Source organism: Mobula birostris, chromosome 18 (genome assembly GCF_030028105.1).
Source record: "Mobula birostris isolate sMobBir1 chromosome 18, sMobBir1.hap1, whole genome shotgun sequence".
Lineage (NCBI taxonomy): Eukaryota > Metazoa > Chordata > Chondrichthyes > Myliobatiformes > Myliobatidae > Mobula > Mobula birostris.
Window position 1 is genome coordinate 16,005,078 of NC_092387.1, and position 12,668 is coordinate 16,017,745.

Genomic DNA, 12,668 nt, shown 5'->3' on the forward strand with positions numbered 1-12,668 from the left:
AAGACTAAAATTGTCTTGTTAAAGAATAGTAATTATTGCACATTATACTTTTAAAATTGCTGTTTTTCCAAATCTGTCTGCTTTTTCAGGTTTTCCTTTTGGATCGTAGCCTGCAGTTGTTTACTGAGACCTCGGAGTTCTTCTTCATTTGCTTCCATGTTTTCATTTTATAATCTGAATGTAGATAATTCACTTTGTAACAAATTCCTTTTCCTTTGTATCCTTGTAATAGTTTCCTCCATTTTCCAATCTGTTTTCCAACTCACAGTTGTTCTTGTTGGGTACTTCTATTTGTTGTTGAAGTTCTGCACATTTACCCTGGGCTTCAACCATAAAATCTGAGGATTTTCCTTAAGTTCTGAAACATATTTCTTAAATCCTAGACCTTTTGCGATAAATATAGTGCCATTAAGATTCCATCTCCCCTGCCTGTGAACTGTTGGATCCTCCATTCAGCGTTTCCTTGACTTCTTCCCACCTAATCCCTTTAATTCCAAGATACTTTTCTGCAGACTTGACCATAATTTTAATTTTTTTCAGTTCTTTTGCTTGTTTGCGCTGAACAATTAATTGCATCCACCATAAAAAGTACAAAATCCTTTCTTCTCATTAATAGTGTATCCTTATTTTTCATATTACGGCCCTCACAATTCACCAGTTTATTATTCCCTGTATTTGTTTGCTTGACAGCCTTTTTTTCAGCAAACTCTTTCACTGCCTCTGCATAACTGATTCCTTGAGTTACTTTTACATATTGTATCTCAGCCACCTTCATGCTATAAATGCACCCTCGATAAGCTGTGCTGTGTTCCTCACCACAATTGCAGCATTCCAGCCTAGCTCTCGCTTCACATTTCCCATATTCATGTTCTCCTGCGCATCTCCCACATCTTTATTTTCCTCTGCAGACCGCCGCAATGTGCCTGAATTTCTGACATTTATAGCACCTTAAAGGCAGTGGTATATAGATCCTAACCACATAACACATATACCCTAAGTAAGCGTTAGTTGGCAATCTGTCTTCATCAAAGTTAATCATTACTGATAAACTATCACACTTTTCCCCGTTTCTTGTAACTTTCAAACGTTTGGCCTCAATTTTTGCTGCTTTTATGTTCTGTTTAATCTCATCCATAGTAACTTTTGTTGGTATCCCTGAAATAACTCCTCTAGTCCACTTTCTATTGTTGGGTATTGAGCATTGTACTTCTTTGCTGTCTATTTTACTTAATCTTATCACTTTGCCTTGCTGAGCACTATCCCGACAAATCACTAATTACGATCCATTTCGCAAAATCTTTGCTCTTTCAATATCACCTATAATTTTGTTGAGCATCTTCGTCAAACGAATCGAGTTCCAATCACCAAAAGACGCCCCGTCTTCACTTAGTTTTATAATTGCTTTAATCTCACCTTCTTTCCATTGCTTTGCTGTCCTGTTTTGATCATCCACTGACTCCTCAGAGTTTGATATTCCATACCTGTGCTTTCTTTTCTTCCTCTTTCCATTCCATTCCTCTTTCCCGCCAACCTCCATCTCTAGCTCACTTCCACTCTCGCCAAAAACTTCTTTCAACAGCTTGGCTCTTTCCTTGATGTTCTCTTTCTCCATCATTTTCCAGTGAGCTCCACAATCAACTCCTGCTCTCCTACTCACGACATCCAACACTCGAACTGGCAACTGAAGTTGAACCAAGGAGCTATTTATGTAGCCAGCCCAAAATGTGAATCAGCTGCCTCAATTAGAGCAGTGGTCTCCAACCACCGGGCCGCAGGCCGGTACCAGGCCGCCAGGCATGTGTTACCATCCCATGAGGAAACGATATGAGTCAGCTGTACCTTTCCTCATTCCCTGTCACGCACTGTTGAACTTGAACATAGGGTTGCCAACTGTCCCGTATTTGCCGGGACATCCCGTATATTGGGCTAAATTGGTTTGACCTGTATTTCCCCCACTAAGGTAGAGCGTTCCTGTGAAACCTTTCGTGCTGAAATGGCGTGAAGTGAAGAAGCAATTACCATTAATTTATATGGGAAAAATTTTTGAGCGTTCCCAGACCCAAAAAATAATCTAACAAATCCTACCAAATAACACATAAAACCAAAAATAAATAACACTAACATATAGTAAAAGCAGGAATGATATGATAAATTCACAGCCTATGTAAAGTAGAAATAATGTATGTACAGTGTAGTTGGGAAGGTGACGGCAAAAGCGATTTGTGGGGGGAGAAAATCTGGCACCTACGCACATGCGCATGTCATGCATGCGCACACAGGTGCCCGCGCAAGGCTTCATGGTCATGGTAGTCTTTCCTGGGGTAAAGAGTCCTGGGATTTGACTGCTACTTTTGTCCCTTATTTTGGAGTGAAGAAGTTGGCAACCCTAACTGTAAAAGACACGTTGAGGTGAGTTTAACCCTACTTGAACGCCCCCCCCACCCCGGTCGGCCGGTCCGCAAGAATGTTGTCAATATTAAACCGGTCCGCGGGCCAAAAAAGGTTGGGGACCCCTGAATTAGAGCACCCAACAGAAAAAGAGAAAACCAGAAAATCTGGAATAAGGAGCGATGGTCCGGACTGTGAACCGGAATCCGTAGTTCACGGACCGGACAATGACAACTAATTGCAGTTTTTAGTTCAGCTTCAGTTATGTCAGCAGTCATCGTTCTATTTTATTCTTTGCTTAAAGTGGGTAACTAAAGAATTCAAGAAGGTGTCAATTTGGGTTATGCTTCCCCCTGGAACTTTGGAATACAGGTTTCCCCCGCCATCCGAAGGTAGAGAGTTCCTATGAAACGGTTCGTAAGCCGAAATGTCGTAAAGTGAAGAAGCAATTACCATTTATTTATATGGGAAAATTTTGTGAGCGTTCGCAGACCCAATAATAACCTACCAAATCATGCCAAATAACACATAAAACCTAAAATAACAGTAACATATAGTAAAAGCAGGAATGATATGATAAATACACAGCTTATATAAAGTAGAAATACTTCTCCACAATCATTGCCGGCACAGATCTCCGTAGCGAAAATTTCACGCATGCCGTTGGCAGAAAATCTCACGCAAGTGCTGTTGGCAAAAACACGGAGCAAGCGCTCTCCAGTAATCTTTAAACTATGAAGCTGCCAAATCATACCAAATAACACATAAAAATACACAGCCGATATAAAGTAAAAATAATGTACGTACAATGTAGTATTACTTACCGGAATTGGGAAAACAGTGCCGAGCACACTGATGATGGTGTGTTAGACTGAGTCGTCGCAGGCTGGGTGGTGCAGAGGCCCCCACCCTCCGGGCCGCCAACCCGATACATTGCCACAAAGCATGCAGGGGTCGGGACGCACCCAGCACATCTTTAAGCAAAAAGCCGAAATAAACTTGCTAATTAATTATGTGCTGCCCGACATGTAATTTTTGGCCCAGATCAGTGCCAATTGCCGATTGTATTGCCTCTGATCTGACAATTACGTGTGGGGCAGCACCTCATTAATTAGCATGTTTATTTCGGCTTTTTTCTTAAAGATGTGGTGTGTGCCTCCCAGCTACTGCTGCATTCTACGCGAATCGGTACAGTATCTGTCCGCAGCCTGGGTGTTGGGGTGGTGGGACACTGGGGTGTCATCTCGTCGTCTATTTCCATTAGAGCAGGCAGCTCATCATCTTCTATGACTGCTGGCCTCGATGTCAAAGGTCGAAGTTTGTCCTCTGCTGTGGCTGATGTGGAAGGCTTGCTTGACTGCTGAGCCTTGCGCATTTTTCTATCATACAGTTCTTAGTAAGGACTCGAATCTTGCAAATATCCCCTAAACCTACGTACCCTTTCAAAATTAAAGTCGTACTTTATCATCACTCATTCGGTTTCGATTGTTATCCTTTCCTCTTCCAATTGCATCAGCTCTTCATCTATCAGTTCTTGGTCATGGGATGCCAAAACCTCTTCAACATCATCGTCGTCAGCTTCCACAAGCCAAACTCACTTTGTCCTTGCTTCGTTCACCACGATCGAAACGCTTAATTATGTCTAGTTTTACACTAAGTGTAACACCCTTACGAGCTCTTTCAGGCTTTTCTGACACCATAGAACTCATCTTGCAAACGACTGCTCACAGGCTCGTGTTAAAGCAATGCTGGTGAGAATGCCGTTCCGAATCCGGGGAGAGCGGCTGCTCGGGGCGTGCGCTGCTTTTTTTCGCGCGCTGAATTTTTTTCGTAACAGTGAAAACACCTTCTGAAAGCGAAAACAGGGTACTAATGTAGGTCTTTCGTAACAGTCAGGTTTCGTAAAGCGAACGTTTGAAAAGCGGGGGACACCTGTATAGAGTTTTGTAAAGCATTTCAAAAGCTTCTTGAATTTCACTTAGCTTATTTTTTATCACTTTTGTTCTTGGATCCCTAGTTCTATGAATTCTATTTTCTGCTATTTTTTTTCAGTTTCCACGCCAGTATTTTCATAGATTTGGATCCACTTTCATAGTGTCTGTGTTTCTGAAACATTAAATTTTCTAATTTCTTGTGTAGACAAACTATTAATTTCATTCCTAATTTTTTTAATCTCCTCTAGTGTGTACTTTATAATTTATTGTCGCCAAACAATTGGTACGAGAATGTACAATCATCACAGCGATATTTGATTCTGCACATCACACTCCCTGGATTACAAATATTAAATATTAAAAATAGTTAAAATTAGTGAATATTAAAAATTTAAATTATAAATCATAAATAGAAAATAGAAAAATGGGAAGTATGGTAGTGCAAAAAAACCGAGAGGCAGGGTACGGCCCAGATCCGGGTAAGGGTCCGAAATTCAGCAGTTTTATCACAGTTGGAAAGAAGCTGTTCCCAAATCTGACTGTATGAGTCTTCAAGCTCCTGAACCTTCTCCCGGAGGGAAGAGGGACGAAAAGTGTGTTAACTGGGTGGGTCGTGTCCTTGATTATCCTGGCAACACTGCTCTGACAGTGTGCGGTGTAAAGTGAGTCCACGGACAGAAGATTGGTTTGTGTGATGTGCTGCGCCGTGTTCACAGTCTTCTGCAGCTTCTTCTGGTCTTGGACAGGACAACTTCCATACCAGGTTGTGATGCACCCTAGAGGATGCTCTCTACGGTGCATCTATAAAAATTAGTGAGGATTTTAGGGGACAGGCCAAATTTCTTTAGTTTTCTCAGGAAGTAAAGGCGCTGGTAGGCCTTCTTGGCAGTGAACTCTGCTTGGTTGGACCAAGTCAGGTCACTTGTGATATTGACCCCAAGGAACTTAAAGCTTTTGACCTGTTCCACTTGCGCACCACCGATGTAAATTGGGTCGTGCGGTCCACTACTCCTTCTGAAGCCAACAACCAGTTCCTTTGTCTTGCTGACGTTGAGGGATAGGTTATTGTCTTCGCACCATGCCACCATGTTCTTAATTTCCTGTGCCAAACTCAATTTGTGTTTTTTTTTCTAGTTCCTGCAGCTTATTTTGTAATTCCTCTAATGTTCTATTCCTTTTTTTTCTTATATGAAGATATCACTATAATTTTCCCTCTTAAGACAGCCTTCAGAGTATCCCATAGAATGGGAGGTGAAACCTCTCCATTATCATTGAATTCTAAGATCGATTTCTTTTTTAATTTGTTCCTTAAAATGGAATCAATGAGTAGACTTGAATTTAGTTTCCAAATAGTATTCTTTGGTTGTAGGTCAAAATCAACAGATAAGTATATAGGTGCATGGTCACTTACATCTATTGTCCCAATTCCACAGGGGATTATTTTGTCTCTATCTTTTCCAAATGTTATGAAATAGTCTATTCTTGTATATAAGGAATGGAAGGGAGAATAATGAGTGTAATCCCTTCTATTGGGGAAAAGGTCCCTCCATACATCAATTAGACCAACATCCTCAAAAAGAGTGTTAACTTTCTTACGTAAGGACTTTGTTTCATAAGTTTTTTTATTGGAAGAGTCTAACTTTGGTTGTAATTGTAAATTTAAGTCTCCCCCATATATCAAGAGACCTCCTGTTTCCGTTACCATAATATTAGTAATTTTCTGGAAGAAACTAATATCACTTCCTGGGGGTGTGTATATATGCAACAAAGTAACTGGATTTCCATCTATATTCCCCCTTACCAGAATATATCTGCCCCCCTTATCTCCCATTTTCAAAATTTAGTTTGATTGAGATGAGAATAGCGACTCCTCTTCTATGTTCTTTGCTAGGTAGGTTACCAGCGGATTAGAAACGGCACTGAAGAAGATCTTCACCTCGACATACAGCAGGGAGATGATGTGGAACTGGTCTATCTGAGTGGCGTTTTCTTCCTTCGGGATCCACACCCCTTCAGCCACTCTCCACTGTTCTGGGATCTTCCCCTTTCTCCAGAAGATTCTCAGGATCTCCCAAAGACGCAGCAGGAGTTTGGGGCAGTTCTTATACACTTTGTACGAGGTGCTGCTTGGTCTGGAGCCAAGCTTGCCCTTGCTTTGCAGACGACCTCTCTGACTTCCTTTAGCTGCAGATCTGACATGTCGAACTGCACATCCAGTTCAGGTGGGTCTATTAGGATGTTGCACTCTCCCAACTCCTGCTCTCTTTCAGGATCATTGTATATCTTCTTCAGATGTTGGTCTATGTCTTCCTGCAAACAGGGCAGTTTCCCACTGTGCTTCTCCCCCAGCAACTTCTTGGTGAACTTGAAGGGGTTGGCGATAAAGGCAGCACGTTTTCAGGCCCTTTCATGACGCTGCCTCCGATGCCACTCTGCCCAGCGGAGGACCCTGATCTTCTTTCTTAGTATGCACATCAGCTGGGCCAAGCCAATGCTCTCCTCTTCTCCTGCTTCCTTGTATTGGGACTTCAGCCCTTACATCTCCTGCCTGATGTTGTGGATCCTCAATGCTCTTTGGTTTTTCGAGTAGGGTGTTTTGGAGCCTTTCTTCTCCTCTCCTCTGAACTGTTCAGCTACAATTCTGACAGTGATTGTTGTCATGTAGCTTGTTATCGACCCCTCCCTTTGCTGTTATCTCCAGAATTTGGTTGGCATCGTCATCAAACTGCTTCCACAGTGAAGTCATGTTAGCTGCAGGCTATTTGATCTGCCTCCTGTTAGACTTGATTTTAGAGGGATTAGTTTGCAACATTTGGAGGTTTCGGGCACTACGGGGTGACTCCGGGGCTGGCACCTCCTTTGTCTCACCAGGTTAGACACCTATGCGTTGTTCTGCTCCTGCTCCCGCCAGACACTTCATCCTCGCTTGGTGGATCTTCAAGCCTTGCAGATTTTGCCACATGCTTCCTCATAGTCATTTGTTCATTGCCTAGGTCTGATGTCGTTATGTCTGTCCGACTGAGGTGCTCATCCTCCCCCACCCCTCTGGGGCACCCCTGGAGGTATGAAAAAGATATTGCCTTATCTGGGAATATTTCCAACAGTTTTAGTTTCAGGATTGAAAAATTACCTTAACATGAAAAGTCCTGGTTAATTCAAAAGTTATTATTACACACTTCAACAGTGCAAAGACTTGTGTAGTTTTTCAGAAGCTTGTAGAAATACGATTGTCTATTGAAGTACAGTTCATGATTATTCTTTAATAAGCTTCATGCTTTAATTCACAAAATTCTTTTTAAAATTCAGTTTCTGATCACAGAGCAAATATATTTTGAGTCTTACACTTAAATCTAATTCTATTGAGGTGAACAAACTGATTTTTTTTCTCTTTTTATCAGAATCTGTTCTGAGGCATCATGCAGTTATAAAAATATATCCTAGTTCCACATGATTCAAGGAATACTTTCATGTTCTAATGTAGTACTGAACTTCTAACAAAAATAGGTTGGTCATCACTGAAGTGTTGCATCCGATTTTGGTCACCACACACTATGAAAGTTGTAAGGTCCAAGAAAAATGTCTCAAGTTCATTCCTTTGTCATTTGATTTTAAGGTGGCTGGGATTTTTGCCACAATGCTCTAAAATTTGTCTGTCTCCCTCCCAACCTTGTGTCTCAAAAGCAAAGGGATTCACATGCTGTATCTCATAAAACTCAGAAATTTAGCATACAGTCACAAGTCACTGGAAATGCTAAGGGCATATGATTAAAGTAGGGAAGCCTTGCTGCAACTGTACAGAGTGTGGGGAGACCATATCTAGTAGTATTGCATATGGTTTTACAGTAGTTCCATTTAATTAAGTATATACATGCATTGAAGACATTTCTGAAAAGATTTACTAGTTAGATACCTGGGATGAAGAGATTGTCATAACGAAAGGTTGGGCAGATTGAGTTTATATTTTTTGGGATATGAAGAATGAGAAGTGATCATATTGAAAATAATAGATTCTGAAAAGACATGATAAGGTACATGCTGAGAGGACATTTCCCCTTCTTTGAATGATCTTGAACTAAGGGATACTTTCAGAATAAGGGAATACTGATTCAAGGTGGAGATAAAAAATATTTGTTTATTGATTGAATTATTCAATAATCTCATAATGTAGAAAAATATTAGTTAACCCTGCATTTTTCATTCCAAATTTAATTAATTACTTTGTGTATACGATTGTCAGTATTGGGCTTCATCTTAGGATATTCAGATTTCCCTACCCACTACAGGAAAAGCTACATTGTTTTCATATTCTGATCTTTATCTCATCTCACTGGTATAGAATCAATATCAGCAATATAGATAACATCTTCCTGTTTATAAATTTTTATATTTCTGATCCATCCAGTGGTTTACTCTCTGTATCTTCAAGTGCCAAGGAACTAAACTTGTATCAGCATGACTGTCAAACATTACCTTAAATGCAGTTGAAGACAATATAATTGGGGGTATTAAGTTTGAAATCTGAAGTAGTGAATGCATAAGTAAGTTTGGTTTCAGGTGACTATGACATGTTAAATCTGGCTTAAAAAATCCTATCCTAACCTATTTATCACAGGTTAAATTAAGTATTTATTACCTCTAACTGAAGTCACAAAACTCTGAACTTGTACTGTGAACTGATATCCACTTAGTATAAGTTGCTGAGTAGGGCTATTCCAATACTCTCCCATTGCAACCTTTGGAAATCTGCTCTAGAACATTCTACTTGAATTCCTACAGCTCCAAAAATCTTCTGTGTTTCTGCTAAGAAATAGCAAAAGGCTGAAGAGAATGCTCTCCTAGACTATGTTTACGGTTTACTTTTGAATTTGTATGTGCATATTTCTTTTAAAAGAATGACCTTTGTAACCAAAAGTTTCTTCCAAGTTGATATGCTAAGTGTAAATTGAATTTGGAGTTGCATTTAACAATTTTGATTGTCAAGTAATGTCACATTGAAATTTCGGATTACATTTTTTCAGGCTTGATGCATAAAATTCACTTACAAAAATATTTGTTACAGTCTCCGTACTGTTGCTGCAATTGTTATTTTACAAACATTACACTCAAGGAATGGGCATTTCATTAAAAGGCTGCTACAATAAGTCAAATTAATAATAGGTTATAATACGTTACATCATCTTGAAATCCAGAGCACTGGAATACAAACTAATAAATTTCAAAATATTTAAACACTATTAACAATAAAGTTGGGCCGGCATGGTGTAGTGGCATCGGCACAGGACTTTGAGGGGGATTGTCCTTAGTTTGAATCTGGCTGGGTCCCAACCTGGGCGGCAGCAGTATCTGCACGGAAGAGAGGCCTGGCAATCTACTTCAGTATCTTGCCACGAAACTCCTATGGACAACTACACTATCCATAGGGTCGTCATGAGTCAACAACCACTCAACAGCACTCAACAACAACAAACAAAAATGAAGTTAGAACTCTGACGCATAACCATTCTTGACTGGACTAATTTTCATTACAGTTATCCCTATTGCACTAAAGGAATAAATGAATGGGAAATGCTCATTTTTCTTCAGTTCTACTTAGTTTCTTGTTAAGTTATTAAATGAAACTGTAATAAAACAAAATCAAAATATGACAGTTAAAGGCAATTTGCAATCTGTGATCCAAAATATGTCAGGGAAAGTTATTGGAAGATTATTCTTTTTTAGTCTTTTGTTCTTCATCACATGCATTGTTCAGTGTTAAATTAGGATTATTAAAAAAAAATTAAAAACTGACTGGTTTGATTCGGAAGCTACAATCCATAAGAAAAAATGCCTGAAATTCACAGATAGTTCAGCCAGATCTTGTTGTGGTGACATTATAACTATTGTTTGAAATTCTTGCCGTTTGTTAATTCTGTTTGTTTCAGCCACACCAATGTCAGAAGTATTTAAAAGTGGACAGCTTTATATTGTGGGAAAATAGCCATGTATTTTTTTCTTGTACTTTCAAATCGTCAGATCAATGTAATTAGAACATCATATTATAAAGCTAGTAGTCTTTACTCATCGGTTTTCATGTTGGTATTGGTCACAACCTGAAAAATCTGAAGTGCTTCAATACCAGGAGGTATATTGTGTTAAGCGTGTAAATGATTATATCTCCTACCGGCACACTTCCTCTATGTGGGACCACAGAAAACTCAGCTACTTCATTTTTATTATTACATTTTTTGTATTGTTGAGTATAAATAATAAGTAGATTTGCTGGTAAATAGTACTGTAATGACATGTTTGTTGAACACTGAAGAACAATTTAAGGAAATAATTTTACTTTCTTTGGTAGATGTGGATGAATGCCAAGCTATCCCAGGGATCTGTCACGGAGGAAATTGCATAAACACTGTGGGATCCTTTGAATGCAAATGCCCAGCTGGACATAGATTTAGTGAACAAACTCAAAAATGTGAAGGTAAGACAGTAGTATGTTAATGGACATTAATTTTAATGTTAAAAAAACAGTTGTTAACATGTATTTAGAGCAAAAACCATAAATTTTTGCTGTGCAGAAAACAAATCCAGATTTGCTGACTGCTTTACAAAACAGCTCTCTTTAGTCCTCAGGGTGATCCTTTGCTCCCAGTTGCCTGTTACTTTAATTCTCTATCCCGTTTGTTTTGTCACCTGTTTTCAGCTTTCGAGACTGCTTCAATGATGTATAATGAAAGCATGAGGAACAGTACCTCATCTCTTATCTGGGCATGTTGCAGTCCCAAACAACTGACATTTCTATAGTGAATTCAGTTAACTATCTTTTTTGTTTCTTTCCACAAATGTGACTGCATCTTTCTATTTCAGTTTGTTTTTTCTTTTCTCTCTTTTGTCTTTACTACTGTTTTAATGTGATTGTTACCTTCGGTTTCATCTATCACATCAACCACTCCCAATATTAACTTAAATCATACCTGTTTTGTCACTTTTCCAGTGCTGATGAAACATATGGAGAAAGCATTGTATGGATGTAGACTTGTCAAGAGCACTCCAAGGTATGTTAGTGTAGGGTTGTGGTTAGCTTTCTCTATAAGAGGGAAATGCCAATTGATGTGGTCAAGTGATTTCTGAGATGAAATGCAGTGAGTATGCATTCTGTTCTATTTGGTTGCAACTTCCATGCTGGAAGTATTCAGCTACTGCAGTTTGATCGACTGTAAGGATAGTCTTGAAGGTTTTAGTTTGAATCACAGGTGCAATGATGACAGTGCTGGGAAATTTTCTTAATTTTTTTTGCGGGGGGTGTGGGATCTGGGCATTACTGGTAAAGCTAACATTCATTGCTTTTCCTTAATTGCTTATGTGAGGTGGTGGTAATGAGCAGATTTCTTGAATTTCTCCTGTTCTGGCAGAGATACTCCAGTGGTATGGTTGGGTATGGAGTCACAGTTTTATAGACACAATGATCATGAAGGTAGGGCAATATATTTCTATGGGGATGATGTGCTATTTGGAAATGACCATTCAGGTAGTGCAGTTCCCATGTTTCAATTGGCAGCTGAAGCTGCAGGTTTGAGAGGTACTTTCAGATCAGCGTGGTTGAACAACTTCAGGATATTATGAAGATGTTACAAACTTCAACTACTGTGCACCAGTGGTGTCAAACTTTTTGAATGCTGTTAGAATTGCTGTCATCCAGATAAGTGAAAAATCATAATCTTGACTTGTGCCTGAGAGAGCTGGAAAGGTTTTGGGCTTTCAGGAGTTGAGTCACTCCCACAGGATAGCCAGATTATGAATGTTCTTGTTTTTATTTGCAGAGCAGTACAGTGCAAAATTATATTAATATAAAATACTAAATAAATACTGTATATAATGCAGAAGCAAAGGCATAATGAGATAGTGTCCATGGACTGTCCAGAAACCTGATGGTGATGGGGGAAGAAACCATTTCAAAATCATTGAGCATTGGTCTTAAAGCTCATGCATCTCCTCCATCATGCTAATAACTTGAATCAGGTGTATCTTGGATAGTGAGCGCCCTTAGTGATGGATGACACCTTGAGACATAGCCTTTTGAAGAGGTCCTCGGTGGGAAGCTTGTGACCATGATGGAGCTGGCTGTGTCTACAACCTTCTGGAGTCTCTTGTGATCCTGTGTATTGGAGGCTTCACACCAGGCTGTAATGCAACTAGTCTGAATGCTCTCCACTATGCATCTATAGAGATTTGTAAGAGTCTTTGGTGACATATGAAATCTCGTCAAACCTTTAACTAAGTAGAGACATTGGTGTGTCTTCATGATTTGATTGCCATGTTGGACGCAGGGCTAATCCTTGGAGACGTTGACACCCAGGTACTTGA

At 39.6% G+C, this 12,668-nt stretch overlaps 1 protein-coding gene across 1 annotated transcript in view; it reads left to right on the forward strand.

The window, feature by feature from the left end:
- The window catches only part of LOC140211971 (fibrillin-1-like), a 460,859-nt gene that overhangs the window by 131,206 nt on the left and 316,985 nt on the right, over positions 1–12,668 (forward strand). The window contains exon 7 of the mRNA XM_072282261.1: positions 10,660–10,785. Coding sequence (XP_072138362.1) covers positions 10,660–10,785 — 126 coding nt within the window. The remainder of the gene's footprint in view (positions 1–10,659; positions 10,786–12,668) is intronic.